Raw genomic sequence first — 18,051 nt, forward strand, 5'->3', positions numbered from 1 at the left:
CCAGTAGCTTTTAGAAGATTGGATAGGGAATTAATTGCAAGGCAAAACCACAGAGGACTTAACAAATCTCCTTGAAATATATCACGTTCAATTTTAATTGTGTCAGATATGATACATTTATTTTCTGTCTTAATGCAGAGCACTGTCTTCCAATTGTTCATGGTAACCTTAAGAAAATGAATTATGGCAGGACTGATCTTGTACAAATGAAGTACTTCTTTTAACCATGAGTGGTGAACTGAGTCAAATGCTTTCTGATAATCTATATACACTGTGTACAGGTTCCTTTGTGAGTGTATTGCCTGTTATGTTACAATGGAGTTGATTATCTGTTCTTTGCACCCTAGTAGTGACTTTGTGCATCCTTTCTACTCCTCAGTCAGAATGTTATGATTGCTGATATGTTTATACATTTCTTCTGTAAGCATGGATGTAAATAGTTCATAGATCGTTTGTAGACAAGTGATTGGCCTGTAAGTTGATGGATCTTTAGCATTTCCACCTTCCTTAGGTAGGAGGTATGTAATTCCTGACATAAGAAGTTCAGGACACTCTTGAGGATGATGCACGAGGTAAGTGAATTGTTGGGCTATTTTATTGTGCATGCAAGTGAAATGTTTGTACCAAAAATTTTGTATTTTGTCTGCACCTGGTGCTTTCCAACTTTGAGTTCTCCTGGCAGCATTTCTCACATGGCTTTTTTCTATGGTATCAAAACTCATTTCTGCATAAGCATTGTTGTTTTGCTCATCCTTAATCCATGTTTTCTTTGTAATGTGGACTCTGTTGGTACACCAAATATGTTTCTAAAAGCCTTCCGTGCAAGGGCGCCCATCGGATAGTTTGTAGGGGGGGGGGGGGGGCCTAGACCTAGGGGTATGTAGTATTTTTAATATTTTGGAAGATGAATGGTGACTTGTATTCCATGGTAGAATACCACCCACGGTATCCCCTACCACTTCTACATAATACCAACTTTTAAATCATTTTCTTGAAAGCAAAACATCTGACTATATTAGATTGTTTCCTTTCCTTGAGAGCTGGGGGGGGGGGGGGGCGTGTCCCTCTCTTGCCCCCGGGCATGGGCACCCTTCCTTCCGTGTCCTGCATACTTGAAGGTTCTTCTGCCATAGTTTGCTGGTTTTGCTTGAGCATTCTGTAGAATTGGCCCTCATTCTTGGAGAAAAGGTTGTTTTGCAATTTCCTAGCTCGGTACTCTTTGTATCTCCTGAGCCTTGCTGCTTTTGCACACAACTTCTGTTTTTGGATGTCATTTAATTCTTTGACCTTTTCTCTGTGCTCATGTTCCTTTGTGTGGGTGTTGGCTTCCCTGAACACAAGTTTTGTTACAGAGGTACGCAGAAAGTTGACCTATGGTTTTTCTTAGCTCTTGGATATCACTTTGTAATTGATGTTGCCATGGTGGAATGTATTCTGAATCTGCATTCTTACAAGAGCTTCTGGAAAGGGGTATTAGATTTTGGTGGTTCAGCCTAACCACAGTTATTGCTGCGCAATAAATGAGGGTATTTGTTTCCTCTATGCAACTAGATGTTTCTATACAGGGTGTCCCACCCAACTCTGCGACTCCAAATATCTCTGAAATGAAACAAAATACGAAAATTCCAATTGGCCAGGAATGTACCCATGTCAGGGACTCACACAATGAGAAGGTGTACACAATCCATAAAGGTGAACAAGTAGCACTTCCAATGCTAAGTTGCATCTTTTTTAATGGGTCATGTATGCTTGTTCCAGCAAAATGAAAACCAGAGCTGCAATTGGTGATAACACACTTGGTTTCACGTTTCTAAACCTCATGCGTTCTGAAATACGTGGCTGTTAGAGGATGGCAATGGCGCCACCCTTTCTGGCGTAATGCAACGCATGTACTTCTGTGCTCAGAGCAGGGGTTGCTTGCACTGGCCTGTAGCCTGCTCTAAACAAACCGATATCAGCTCGGCACGTTATAGCTTCATTGTACTAGTGTCTCCTGATCTGGTCTGCTGTCGTACTGTACCGTAATTCACGTACGTTTTGGATATTGCTTTCCATATTGACACATTAAACCGTGTTTTCATGTGGCGTGTAACAATGGCCGTCATCTAGTCGATATGCTGGCCTTCAGTAATGAAGAATATCTGGATATTATTTTAATTTATGGTGAGTGTCGCAGAAATGCAACCGCAGCTGTATGCTTAACGCTACCCAGATCGACGGTGTCCTTCGCCTCATACCATTGCCAACATCTGCAAGAAAATCAGGGAAACAGGAAGCTGGGCTCCCACAAAGCGACAACATACAAAGACAGCGACTGGCACTGGAAACAAAATTGCTGTTCTGGCTGCTGTAGCACACAATCCTCAGGTGAGTGTCCGACAGATTGCGCGAGGTTCTGGAATAAGCCGCAGTAGTGTGCGCAGAATTTTGCAAAGGCATCGGTTTCATCTGTTCCATATCTCACTGCACCAGGAACTGTACGGGACGGACTTTGAATCCCACATTGTATTCTGTCATTTTGCACTTCAGCAGTTGCAAGGTAATCCAGCATTCCTATGTAATACGTTGTTTACAGACGAAGCTTCATTTACAAATCATGGTCATGTGAATCTGCGGAACATGCATTACTGGTCCGAGCAAAATCCCCACTGGATTCGCCAAGTTGCTCATCAACGACAGTGGAGTGTCAGTGTTTGGTGCGGTATCATTGGTAACCGTATTTTAGGTCCCTATTTTTATCAGGGAACATTAAACTGACAGCGATATTCATCATTTCTGCAACACACTCTACCCCTCCTCATGGAGAATGTGGGATTGGAAACGCATCTATCAATGTGGTTCCAGCATGATAGATGTCCCACACATTCTGCACGAGTTTCCTGAGATGTTGTGGATGCGACATTTTCAAATAGGTGGATAGGATGGGGAGGTCCTGTGCGATGGCCACCTCGGTCCCCAGACTTGACGCCATTAGACCTCTTTCTCTGGGGCACAGTGAAAGATAGAGTGTATCAAGAACCGCCAATGACAGTAGAGGATATGCAACATCGTATTACTGCGGCATGTGCGGCAAAATCTGTAGAAACACTGCAATCCGTGGAACACTCTTGTTACCAGATTCCAAAAGTGTATTGATACAAACAGAGGGCACTTCGAACATCTGTTGAAGAGACATGGTTTCATTGGACAAGACGCTACTGGTGATTTGTGGGTGCATTTTCCATGCCATATGTACTGCACAACAATGAAGTTTCTGAGGGCTATAGGCCACCAGTAAATGTGTTTAGAAAAGTGGAACCAAGTGTGCTATCACTAGTTGTAGCTCTAGTTGTCATTTTGCAAGAATAAACATACATATTCCATTTTAAAAATCGCAACTTTGTGTTGGAGGTGTTATTTGTTTGCCTTTGTGGATTGTGCTTGCCTGCTCATTGTGTGAGCCCCTGACATGGGTACGTTCCTGGCCAATTGGAATTTTCATATTTTGTTTCATTTCGGAGACATTTGGGTAAGAAGTTATTATATTAATAAAACCACCTTTCCAGTTCACAATAGTCCTTTATATTTAGGATAAAACCATTTAATTACAAGTTTTTTGTTATATGTATACCAGGATCAGGGTCCTGACCCACCATGGATTATGTTATCTGTAGCTGATGATGCTCACTAAGATTGAACGAAACATGTTCTACTTGTAATTAAATGGTTTTATCCTAAATGTAAAGGACTATTGTGTATTGGAAAGGTGGTTTTATTAATATAATAACTTCTTATTCTGAAATCCAATACGGTTTTACAATGAGATTTATAACTTGTAATGTTACCGCCAACCAGTTAAACTCGAAGAATAGATTTCTTAATCTCAAGGTGAAGGTCAATAAAATATCTAGGGACATCACATTTCTAAAAGAATGTTTAAAGAATAATCTAATTCCAAAATTCTTAAGAAGCTCACAAAGGCAAAACATTTTTTCTTCCAGTTTGCTGAATACTCAAAAGAAAATAAACGATATTTGGTTGAAAAACGAAATTAAATTACATTATAAGAAAAAGTCATTTTTGAATGTACACCTCTATAATGCACATTTAGAGATTTCTTCGAGCATGCCTCCATTAGAATGGGACTCCTACTCTAAATTTGTTAATGAGAATGTGTCAGCTACAATGAGCAATAAGCAATTAGTTTTGGAGAAAAAACTAAAATTTCTCAAGGATTCAAAAACAAAGTCCATCAACTCTCACAGAATGAATAATTCACATACGCTCCAGTTAAACAATACTCCCTCCACTGTGAATCCATCTGATACCACATTCACTAGTAGCGAAATGGACCTCTTGAATAAAGGCATGAAATTTAACTGGCCCAACCCCAATAAGTTTGATGACCTCATTACCAGTATTGCCGAGGCTGAATCTAGTATTTTAAAACTCCCTATCGAACATCGAAATGACGTGAAATACAAAGTAAAGAAGAACCTCCCCTCTTTAGTTAAAGAATTGAAATCCAAGTCAATATCGAACTTTAACAAACAGATAACCGGAATAAAGAGTAAAATCAAAAATAACAATATCACAGTCACAAAAGCGGACAAAGGTCCCACAACGGTTCTAATAAATAAAGAAGAATACATTAGCAAAACCGAAGATTTCTTTTCTGCTGAAACTTATAATATAGTGGAAAAAGACCCCACATTAAAAATCCAACGAGATCTTAAGAACCTGTTAAACAAGTCTTCTTTTCTTTTACAAGAGTACGAACAACAGAAACTTACCATAATGAACCCTAAGTTACCCACAACCACAGCTCTACCAAAAATACATAAACAAGGGATACCAAGAGGCATTAATAAAGTATCGATTAGGTGGTTATTTATACTTACTTCTTGATTAAACATTGATACGGTCATGAAATGGACAACTTGTAATAAGGGATACCAATGCGCCCCATTATAAATTGTAGAAATAGTCCCACATGTTACGTTTCAAAATGTTTGCGCCGTTTCCTATACAAGCATTATAAATTCAATAATAAAGCCTACGTAAAGAATTCTGTTGACATCTGCAACAAATTCAACACATTCAAGCTAACAGATAATCATGTTATGGTATCATATGATATCACTAACATGTATTTGAACATGCCCGTAAATGACACAGTTAACATTGTAAAATCTAATCTTATGAAACCTAACAATCTAAGCAGATACGAAATAGATGATTTTTATTAATTTATTGAAATTCATACTTAACAATAACTATTTCACATTCAATAATAAAATATATCATCGTCGCCATAAGACCTATCTGTGTCGGTGCGACGTAAAGCCCCTAGCAAAAAAAATAAATAAATAAATAAAATATATCATCAAAAAGGCTTAGCAATGGGCGACCCAATTCCCGGCATTCTTGCTAACATCTTTATGGACGATATGGAAACCAAATTAATAATTAATAAAATTAATGGCATAAATCTCTGGCTAAGATTTGTGGATGATACGTTCGCGATCATAGATAAACAATTGAATAATAGTGACAACGTACTCAGGCTCCTTAACAACCTTAATCACAGTATTCAGTTTACTAAAGAGGACGAGGTCAACAACTCCTTAAACTTTTTAGACTTAATTTTGACTAGAGATAAAGATAAGTTCATTTACCAAATTTACAGGAAACCATCTGCCTTTCCTATAACAATAAAAAGCGAATCCTTGCACCCCCACTCCCATAACCAGGCTACATTTTACAGCTTGATTCACAGGGCCATGAACATTCCTCTTTCTAATGCTAATCGAGAAAAAGAACTATGTTTCATCAAGGAATTAGCCATGATGAATGGTTTTAAACCTGATATGATCACCAGAATCATAGGTAAAATTAGGTCAAAGAGTACAACTACATTAGCAGTGTTGCCAACTTATATTTTCAAGATCCTCTAAATACTACTAAAAATCCGCTAAAATTCCACAAAGAAATCCGATCTCAAATAATGAGCAATAAAAATGAACATAAATACCACTGACCCAACCTGGACAATGAGAACGAAGTACGGTGACATCAAAAGAGCTACAAAATTCAAATACCTAGGAGAGATTTTGACTCCAAACATGAATGAGAAAGAGGCAATTCAAGAACGTGCAAGAAAGATGGAAACTGCGTTTAGATTATGTCAGATCACCTACAAATCTAAGTCACTCTCCTACCAGGCCAAATTCAAGCACTACAGCACGATAGTCAAACCTGAATGTTTATACGCAGCTGAGACAATAGCCACAAAGGGACTCTCAGATTTGGAAAAGAAAGAAAGGAGGTTCCTTAGAAAGATTCTTGGACCCATAAAATCATCAGACAAGTTTACGTTTCGCATGAGACCAAACCGAGAACTATACCAACAATTTGAAAACATCACCACCACAATGAAAAAGAGGAGATTGACGTTCTACGGACATATTGAAAGGATGGGATCGGAGAGACTCGCCAACAGGATCCTCACCTTCCAGGAGAACAGGAAGACACAAGTCCCATGGGTAAAAGAAGTCCACCGAGATTTAGAAAAATGTGGGATCACGGCAGAAGATATAACAAACAGAAAAATCTTCAGGCAGAGAGTTGCGGAGGTGAAGGACCTAACTGATGAGAAAACGAGGAAGAATAGAGTATTCTCGGCAGAAGAACGAGCACGAGCAAGCCAACGGATGAAGGAATACTGGCGAAAGAGGATGGAGAAAGAACTTGAAAAGCAATGAAGTTGCGTAATCGTAGCCCATAGACGGCTGAAACGAAAAATAATAATAATAATAATAATAATAATAAAACTAAATGTCTGCACTCACCTGATCTGCGAGCCGGCGAGCTAGAACTTATAGGCGTTTTACTGCTGGTTGCAAACTAGGTGAATCCCCTACCTCAAGGACCACACACAAAACAGGCATTAACGGTCTTCCTTCATACATAAATATAAATGCTACTCTCTCACAGTTTCATTATCTGTCGTCATTCGTCAACTAAGAGATAAGTACCCTTTCCTCACGCATTACAAATTTATGATACCATGATCTCATAACATCAAATCCAAATAACATGTTTTCCTCATGTGACTGCTAGCTCCTGACAAGAAATACGAAATAGCTCGGAGACATACTGGAGTACAAATTAAAAAAAAAACGTAAAATGGATAAAACTTGAAATTCCGCTATAATAAGTCTAGAATTCCGCCAAAATATCCACTGTCCGCTAAATTATATATTTCTCCGCCGACAGTCTTCTAATTCCGCAAAATTTAGCGGAAAATCCGCCAAGTTTGCAACACTGTACATTAGTTCCCGAAAAAACAGAAAAACAAACAAATTTCGCTATTTTTACTTTCACCAACCCAGCTATTCACAATGTCACTAAACCATTAAAAAAGCACAATATTAACATTGCATACCAGACCCGCAACATGAACCGTAATATTTTTTTCAATTCCAACTCCGTTAATACAATTTCCGACAGATTCTCAAACTCGGGAATATATAGACTCGGATGCACACAGTGCAATTTTTCTTATATAGGGAAAACTGGCCATAGCTTTAGAATAAGGTATTTAGAACATTATAATGCCTTGAAACACAAAAAGCATTCACCCATGAGTATTCTTATGAGGCACACAGGGCATAATTTCAGTACTATCGATCAAGATATGCAAATACTCAAATACGTAAATAAAAGCAGTCTAATGACCGGGTATGAAAATGCTTACATTTCCTTGGACCAGTACTTTAATAAAAATAGTAATTTAAATGATTTCTCGGACATTAATAGCCCCATAATTGAGCAAATCCCCAATCTAATTGCTAACTTTGGAATCAATGCTAAAAATTTTATGAAGATTTTCCATTATAAACATGCTTTTAATCCTCCTGTAGTAACAACAGCAACAGTAGCCACACCTACAACGCCTCCTAGCACTGCATCCCCTCCATTGGCCGACAACTCGCGTAACGTACCGCCTCCCTTCCCCTTCCCGCTATCTTCCCTGTCTCGACGTTCGCATTCATACAACACACGTAGCACCAAGTCAGTGACCATCAAACCTCAGTAAACAACCAAGGGACTAACCTCCCCTCAATTAACACACGGGTAAGCGCCTTCTGTTATTATTTCCTTACAGTAGTACAGCCTTTAAATTCCAGCAACTGACACACATACTATTCTTCCTTTTTCTTCTTTTTTACAGGATACACCCGATTTATATTATTTCACCTAGGAGATCAGTAGTTCTCCATTTGAAGCCCAATATTATCACTACTACACAAAATATAATAATGTTTGAAACACAACATGAGGAAGTCCCATAAGGTTATTTACACCGATCCAGACGACGTTTTATCATCAGTGCAGTTCATTTTTCAACCAATATATGTGATTTAACATTCCTCATCATGTTTATTTTAAAAAACATCATCATACTTCATTACAAGAGCTCACCCTTATGTGAATAACTGTTTTTAATCATAAACAGTCAATGCAATTGAGCGAAGATTATTATGGTCATTGATTTATACGAACATTTAATCACTACATACTGTGGTAAAATTTCATGTCATTCATTCCACTTACATCTTAAGTAATTTTAATGATCAATATTTGTTTTAATAGACATAATATAATCTTATTGATTATTTTTAAATTGTTAAAATTTGTATTTTCTCAATGTATATTAGACGTTTTTCGTTATATATATACCAGGATCAGGGCCCTGACCCTCCATGGATTATGTTACCTATAGCTGATAATGCTCACTAAACATGTCCTACTTGTAATTAAATGGTTTTATCCTAAATATAAAGGACTATTGTGTGTTGGAAAGGTGGTTTTATTAATATAATAACTTATTATTCTGAAATCCAATACGGTTTTACAATGAGATTTATAGCTTGAGATATTTGGGGTCGCAGAGTTGGGTTATTATTATTATTATTATTATTATTATTATTATTATTATTATTATTATTATTATCGTATGGTAACGTACACAAAACAATACAAAGATTAAATATACAGAACAAAATATTATATACATAATTACAAGATATACACATAACATTGAAAACAATCATGCAAGCAAAAGGGTTCAAAGAGTTAGATCTAAGTTCTCTAGCCATTGTATGGCCCCAGAAGAAGCCTGGCTGGATCCAGCGAATGCCCTTCCAATGCATTCGGTGACAATATGGTTGATAGTCTGCTTAACTGCAGCACAGTCACAGGCTGGAGATGATCTCATACCTCATTCAAACATCATTGATCCACATCTCCCGTGGTTAGGACGTACACAGAGTTGGGTGGGACACCCTGTATATTTCTGTAGGATGTCATTTACAGTACCTCCTAGGGTTTTGCTCACAGGTGTTTCTTGAATTTTGGGCAGTTTTGGTCTATTATTATTATTTATTATTATTATTATTATTGGCCAATATCGAAAGAGGAAAAGAAAAGAAAGAAGAATCCAATCTCTTCAGGTATCTATAGAACATTGTTCTTTTCTTCTTTGTAGTTGTAATATCCTCTATCTTCTTGGCTTTTCATTCTTCAGTTTACTAATTTGTTTCGGCTCGAGGATTCTTGGTATGATTTTCTCTACTTTCTTTCTTTTTCTGTTTCTTGTAGTTCCCCAGGTGTGACCATGTTCAAGCACCCTACTGCATAAAGGCACTCTGGTTTACTTTATCATCTAGTTGCCTGGGTGTAGTATGTGAGTGTCCTCCACTTCCTGTGAGATATGCTGCAACTCTAGCCCCCATTCCTCCATATCTTTCTTGATCTGGTCAAGTCACTCATCCTTGGTCTGTTTCCAGTTCGTTGTGGTTACTACCTGCGCTTAAATAAAGTTTTCACTGCTTAACTTTTAAGCCATGTGATATATTACCTGATTAGAAATGTTGCCCTTTTTTGTGAGCCGTCATTCTTAGGAATTTCATTTCCACTCGGCTAGTAGTGAGATAACACAAATAGAAAATGTACATATGGAGATTTCAACAGAATATGAATATTGGAGTATTTAAAGAAAATATTTTGGCTGGCAAAAATAATGAAGTAAAGAATTTTTAAAAATGTGAAAATTTAACAAATTGAGGAACCTATCCAAGCTTGGTTGAGTTTGTATGAAAGGGTACGACCATCCCCGGGTTTTACAAGGTAGCAGTTCATCTTAAATAATCTTAGGTTGATAATTTTACAGAAGTTGAATGATTATTATTATTATTATTATTATTATTATTATTATTATTATTATTATTATTATTATTATTATTATTATTATTATTATTTCGTATGGCAAAACAAGGATGCTATATAAATACATATAAATAAGTATGTAATTTACAAGTCAGCATTCAAAACTTAATGTCCAGACTTTTCAGCCAGTCCACTGCTTCTGTAGAGACACTATGTAATTCTTGAACAGATCCATTGAATCTTCTTTTTGGGCAGTCCATAAAAACGTGCTGGATGGTCTGAGGCACATTATCACAGTTGCAGAATAGGTCTTCAGATTTTCCCCACTTGTGAAGCCAGAATTTACACCTTCCATGGTTTGTCCTGATTCTGTTTAGAGATGTCCATTCCCTTCTCAGTAAGTTGAAACCAGGAGGAGCTCTACAAGGATGGTGGATTAAACCCAGGTGGTCAGGATTTGAAGAGGTCCATTCTTCGTGCCAGATCTCATCAGCATCAAAATGTGTTTCCAGGAGCTTCTCGCCTAACTTCCATGATGGGTTTCTGGACTTTAATCTCTTTGGTTTCTGAGGGTTGCAGTCCTGATTTAAGGGCAGTTGAGGATTACTGCGACATTTCTGCCATTCTCTTACAAGAGCCAGTTTTCTTCGTATATGAGGGGGATGGATGTTGGATAAAACGGGTAACCATTTTAGGGGTGTCGACGTGATGGTGCCTGATATTATCCTCATGGTATCATTCAGTTGTGTATCAACTTTTGAAGTATATACAAGCGTTGCTTTACGTCCATAGGTATAACCTTAAATTACCCTACATGTGTCTCCCAGGTGGTGCTAAGTAAGCAACGAAATTGGCTGCTGGACCTTAAGCTCTGCTTAACGGATATCCCAGCAAGTAGAGGATACATTAAACTTCAGATGAATGATAGTTCCTTAATACATTAACAATTTAGTAATTGTAATTAATTACATATTTTCTGTAAGTATGAATAACTTTTGGTGAACACTGAATCTAGAGGAAAATATAAAATTTACACAAAATAGGAAAATATGAAAAATGTGAAAATTATGGAAAATTTAACAATAAGAAAAATAAATCTGAAATAAACTATCAAGCTGTTGACAAGATATGATGCCAACATTTATGTAACTAACCCTATATATATTTAATTAAATTCAAGATAATTTGAAAACATTTAAAAATCAGTAATTTCAATTAAATACATTACTGCGACCAATGTTTCACATGATTCAACACGGAAAATAAATTATAACTACAAGACAATATCCACATAATGACAGCAAAGTTATAAGATAATATTACACATATCAAACACATCCAATCACTTCTGGAAATCAACTAACAATTCATTGTTGGCCTTATCTTACCTCAAGTAAGCAAAAGCAACAAACACTGGATTATGCGACATAATAAAGAAAATGGAAAATGAAGAACTAGACTGTGTATGTGACATGAACAAACAGAAATATAAAATTTCACAAAATGCAAGGAAAATGCACACGATATAATTGAGTTCAAAGAGATGAGTTATTTATAAGGTTCAACCTATTCAATACTAATTACGTGTTGTATAGATGTTATTCAACAACATTTATTCAACATGGGACTGGTTTAAACATTTAAATGTCATGAAATGAAATGTCGTATGGCTTTTATTGCCGGGATATCCCAGGACGGGTTCGGCTTGCCAGATGCAGGTCTTTCTATTTGACACCCATAGGTGACCTGCGTGTCGTGATGAGGATGAAATGATGATGACGACAACACATACACCCAGCCCCCTTGCCATTGAAATTAACCAATGAATGTTAAAATCCCCGACCCGGCCGGGAATCGAACTTGGGACCCTCTGAACCGAAGGCCAGTATGCTGACCATTCAGTCAACGAGTTGGACATTTAATTGTCATCATCAGCCATAAAACAAATCACAAACAAATGAGCAAGGACACATTAATTAAAACTGGTGTAGTGACACATTGAAATGTGTACATTAAAAGTATTTACATGTCCATTCACACAAACCATCAAAGTAAAAGAGCAATGGCATAATAAAACTGGCACAGTGACACATTGAAGTATGTACATAGTCTCTCACTATTCAAAGATTAAAAGAAGGTTCCTTGATATGTTTCAAAGTACAAAAGTCTTTGTATGCCCATTCACATCCCGTGTTAATTAAACAACAATGAAACTCATATCTTTGAATATAAATGAGAAGTGAATCAATTCAGCGAACCTTCAGAAATCACACCATAAATTTATATATGAAATTCAAATCTTAATATTACAGTTTGACAAAATTTCAGATTTTGGACAGCCTTACTGCTCAACGAAAGGATAGGGAAGGCCTAGGAATGGGAAGGAAGCGGTTGTGGCCTTAATTAAGGTACAGTGATAAGCGATGAGGGCAGATCTCAGGTTACGATTAACTCTCTCAGCATAATTTGGCTTCGGGTAATACGGGGTAGTAGTTACATGAGCAATGGATAGATCAAAACAGAAATTCCGGAACTGGGCAAAAGTAAAGGCTCTTGCGTTATCACTTACCAAAAATTGAGAGGGTCCAAACGAGACGAATATCTGTTTCAAGCACGAGATGGTGGTGTTGGCGTTAGCCATCCGAGTGGGGGACAGCCACGTAAAACGCGAAAAGGCATCAACACACACAAGTATGAAATGCTGACCATTCCGAGATCTCGGGAAGGGCCCGATATAGTCAATGAACAGTCTTTTCATTGGGCGAGAAGCTTGCTCAGAAGACAAGAGACCTAGACGAGTATTTGGGGCGGGTTTGCTGATGTTACAAATCTTACAGAACTTGACAAGGGTACGGATCTCACTATCCATGGATTTCCAAATTAAGTGGTTACGAATCTTCTCTCTCGTTTTGAAAACGCCCAGATGACCGCCCACTGGGGATTCATGAAAATATTTGAAGAGAACCGGGGCCAGGTTAGTTGGGACTACAATTTTGGGGTCTCTGCGACCGCGAGCAGGACAACACAGGACACCATTCTTAAGGATGTAGGGCTTAACATGCTCACCGGATTTAATCCTGTCAATAATAGCTTTTAACTCAGCATCGTCCTCTTGATGTTTGGTTATATCCTTGAAAATGAAGGGAGAGTCAGTAAGAATTACATTCACAAAAGCCGATACTTCTTCGGGAGATGGGTCTGCCGGCTCTGACTGAGGGTCAGAGCTGCCTGGATAGAACATCCTGCTGAGGCCATCAGCCACATCGTTTTCGGTGCCACGAATGTGGCGGGCTTCAAATTGGAAGGCTGAGACGCGCACTGCCCAACGTGCTAGACGACCGGTCCTTCGCGGCTTGGCCTGCACCCAACTCAACGCCTGATTATCAGTTTCCAGATTGAAAGGAAGATGTTCCAGGTACATTCTGAAGCGTTCTAAAGAGAAGACAACAGCCAAGGCTTCCAACTCATAAATGGAATAATTTTTTGCTCAGCAGGATTCAGGGCACGCAAAGCATAAGAAATAGGACGACGCCCTTCTTGAAATTCCTGAAGAAGAACACCGGATATGCCTGAGGAAGGGGCATGCTTATAGGAGGTGGGGCTAATGCAAGGCGTAACTGGTCAGCATATCGAATGCCTTCTGCAGACACTGTAATTGCTTCCAACTGGGCAAATGTTGCTGGTCGGGGTGAAAGAGCCAGATATGATCTATAGTTCGGGGTGAGACCTTCAATTATGTTGGCAACCATCTGGGCCTCTGAATAGTGGAGCCGGAAAATCTTAGCTTGGAGCTTAATGTCTTGAACATATTCAGATAACGACTCATTGAGATGTTGTACTCTGAAATAGTGCTTCTGCACTAATGCAGGCAAGGCACGAGCAGGAATGAAATATTCAAGCACATGGGCATGAAATTGATCTACTGACCATCTTTCGGAAATGGCCCTGACAATATGCTCAGAAAGAGCCCCAGAGACATGCGGGTATAGAATTTTAAATACGTTGTCGTTACTGAGATCATACACTATTGCCTGATCCTTGAACTCAGTTAGGAAGCGAAGGAAGGAAATAACTTCATCAATGGAGTTAGCTGAAAATTTAGAGACTCCCTCAAACACAGTGGCCAACGGGAGAGGAAGATTGGAGAAAATCTGGGGGAAAACAGGTCTAGGGTGTGCTTGGGAAGGCTTAGAATAGTCCAGAGGGTTTACTGAGGCCTCGTACCTTTGTTTCGGGAGCCCTTGTGGAAAGGACGGGGTACAGGTTAGGTTAGGACTAACGTCAGCCTGCAACGTTACGGGCGGAGACAACCTCATTTGAGGAAGGTTCTCACTAATCTGAGAGACCATCGGGGCATTAACCTGTTGTGTAGAGGTTATGCAACCTAAAGGAGCACTTGATACTGGTGGCCCTAAGACAGGTGGGTGGTTTTGCACCATTGCATCAGAACCGGGCTGATTAATGATAGAGGACAGACACTGAGCCACAACAGAATTACCAGTTACCGTTTTTGTGTAACCACTGTAGTAGTGGTTACAATTACTATTATGAACAGGAGTGGTGATAGGGCACTTCCTTGTTGGACAGCTCTCTTCATTTCAAACCATTCTGATCATCTGTTGCCTATCTGGACTCAGCTGTAGCACTTCTGGTATAGCATCTTGACTTTGTCATTTAAGTACTTTGGCACCTTTAGGTCTTCCAGACATTTCCATATCTTGATTTGTGGAACGCTATCATATGCTTTTCAATGTCCACAAATGCAATCACAAGATTTCTTCCATATTCCCAGTACTTTTCTGTCAGCATTTTTACTGCAAAGATAAGATCCACAGTACTTCAACCTTTCCTGAACCCGTGTTGTTCTTTCTCAAGCAAAGGTTCCACTATCTTCCTAAGTCTCATTTCTATGATCTTTTCCAGCAGCTTCAGTGTGTGTGACAACAGAGTAATGCCTCTGTAATTTCCACATTTCCGTCGGTTGCCCTTTTTGAACAATGGGATGATGACTTCTTTACTCCAATCTTCTGGGATTTTGTTTCTTTTCCAGATCACTGATACCACACTATATAGCCAATTCAAGCCTGGTACAGTATTCCACCTGCCTTTATCATGTCTGAGCTGAGATCATCAAAGCCTGGGGACTTCCCATTTTGCATGCTCTTTAGTGCTGTTTCTACCTCAAGCCATGTTAATGGGTATTTGTTGTTTTTGGCCTCACCTATACTACAGTCATTGGTGGTGGTAAATGAAAGTAATGAATATTTTCTGTCACTGTACTCAATCATTCCTTATTCTCACTAGATATGGAACAGCTAATGAAGAACAAGTCCTATCACGGAGTGATGCTTGATACCAAGATAGGTGCTGACGATGAATGTGTAGTGGAACTGCACGAGTTGATGACGGCTGGCTTAAAATCTGGAGCTATAAAGCCTTTAAAAGCGCGGACATGTTTCTCAGAAGATGAAGTAGAGCAGGCCTACAGGTAAGATGGCACACAGTTCAATTTATAAAATTTAATTTCTGAGCTGAATGATCAGTGTAGTGTGCTATAGTTCAGAGGTTCCTTGGTTTTATTCCTGGCTGAGCCACAGATTTTAGTCACATCTGGTCATTTTTTCTAGCTCAAGGACAGATGTTTGTGTTTGTCCTAATACACATATTCATTTACATAGAGGGTTGCAATACGTCCCATAAAGACCGGATTGTCGAGAATCTTAGCTTTGAAAAATACAGTACAAAGGAAATTTAATATGTCCTCCTATTCAATACATACACATCTCCATCATTTTGCTTTATGTCGCATTTCCATCATTAGATGGAGCAATAATCAACTTGTTTGAGACAACTTCACTGAAAAATGTTAACATTTTTACATAATTGAGCTAAAAAATATGTTAAAACCTAATGAAAAGAATGAAACAAATAAGACGGAAACAAACGGAAACAATAAGTGATCATAGTGAGGTTTGTTTTCATTCTCTTCTTCATTAGGTTTAACACATTTTTTAGCTTCAATTATGTAAAATCGTTAACTTTTTCACTGAAGATGTCTCAAATGAGTTGATTATTGCTCCATCTAATGATTGAAATGTGTATATATTGAATTGTGTTTTATTTCTGTCATGTCTCTTTTGTTTTTCATTCTTTCCTTCATTATGTTTCTAACACAATTTTAGCATCTATTATGAAAATTACTTTAACCGCCCTTTTTTCACTGAAGATGGCTCAAACGAGGTGAAAAAAGTTTGACTATTATTACTCCATCTAATGATGGAGATGTGTATGTATTGAATAGGACATATTAAATTTGCTTTGTAAAGTGAAAACCGTCAGTACTTAATGATTCTAATATCTTGTAATTGAAAAATATATCCTGCCTGAATTTTTAATTCCTTACAAATATCCTAAAATTTTATAATTACTGGTAAAAAAAAAATGAAGCCCCACTCTTTGTACATTTTAAAAGTATTTTTTTATGTAGTCATCTTCAAATATAAGCAAAATTTTGTTTAACAACTTTTTCCAGTGAAGGTCAGTGAAGAGTGATCTCGTTATCGCAGAGAGCACAGAATTTGTGATCTGATTCTAAAGTTGAAAAAGCTTGTATTCCTCCTTTCTGTATTGATATTTCTGAATTGATAAATACAGTATTGAATCAATAACACTACCAGTTCATTCATTCTTTGCCATTCTTTGCTTTGTCTTTGCTATTGAAGCTTCTGTTCTCTCTCTCTTCTTTGTGCTTGTTAACTTGTTCAATAAGTGACTTTTATAAAATCAATTTTAATGTCACAATATAAATTTAAAGACATGACGTGTTGCATTTCATGATTACTTTATGAACAAACATATTTTGTTAACAAAGATCATAATCTGATTTGTTTAACTGCTTCTCAGAAAAAGGAATGTAAATGTAAAGAATGTGGAACTGTACAAAATAAAATCCATTGTAAATTATTTTGTTGTGCTATTACTAGAACCAAACTAGTTGGATGCACTGTTAATGTCACATAGCAGTGAACTTGCAGTCAGAAGAGGGTGGGTTTGAATTCCACCATTGGCAGCCCTGAAGATGATATTCAGTGGTTTCCCATTTTCACACTAGGCTGTACCTTAATTAAGGCCACGGCTGTTACCTTTCCAATCCTAGCTTTTTCCCATACTTGCGTCACCTGAAACCTTTGATCCTCAAATATTGCGGTTAATAATCTGTTTCTGAAATGGGAAGCATAAGAAGACATGTGCAGACTTGTTGTATCAAAATATTCTGAATTTTTATGTTTCTGGTATGGCAACCCTATATTCTGCTCTGATCACCTCAGATGCTCTGTGTATTCTGGTATGGGTAAGACCTAGTTTGTTACAATCATTGATCTGTCTCAGTCGCATCTGTGGGTGGGGGTGGTAGAATATGTCCACGGTATCCCATGCCTGTCATAAAAGGCGACTAAAAGGGGGGGGCCCAGTGGTTTTGCGTCTCCTAGCTGAGGCTGGCATTGCTTCAACTTTCTTGTGTTAGGCACGGGACTGAGGCCGCCATGGTCCTGGGTTGACACGGATTAAAGAACATTTATGACTTCTCCTACCTAGGAAGCAGGATAACATCCGACAACCGAAGTAAGGCAAATATTGCAAATAAGATCAACCAGCATTCAACAAGAAATTTTCCAAATTTGTTCGTTCATCATCACTAGTTGCTTCAGTCCAAGCTATGTGTTATGTCATACTTTTATAACGTGTGTACACTGGTTGTGCCAACCCCCCCCCCCCCCCCCCTCACCCTCTCACACCGTCACACATCATTATCATCCTCTGGTTTTCTCCACATGCTTT

General features: G+C 38.2%; 1 protein-coding gene across 4 annotated transcripts in view; it reads left to right on the top strand.

Moving 5' to 3' along the window:
* LOC136883507 (fatty acid synthase) overlaps positions 1-18,051 on the top strand; it is an 830,097-nt gene that overhangs the window by 673,987 nt on the left and 138,059 nt on the right. For all 4 annotated transcript variants that reach the window (XM_068229677.1, XM_068229680.1, XM_068229678.1 and 1 more), the window contains one exon: positions 15,517-15,700. In XM_068229677.1, coding sequence (XP_068085778.1) covers positions 15,517-15,700 — 184 coding nt within the window. The remainder of the gene's footprint in view (positions 1-15,516; positions 15,701-18,051) is intronic.

Source organism: Anabrus simplex, chromosome 11, assembly GCF_040414725.1.
Source record: "Anabrus simplex isolate iqAnaSimp1 chromosome 11, ASM4041472v1, whole genome shotgun sequence".
Lineage (NCBI taxonomy): Eukaryota > Metazoa > Arthropoda > Insecta > Orthoptera > Tettigoniidae > Anabrus > Anabrus simplex.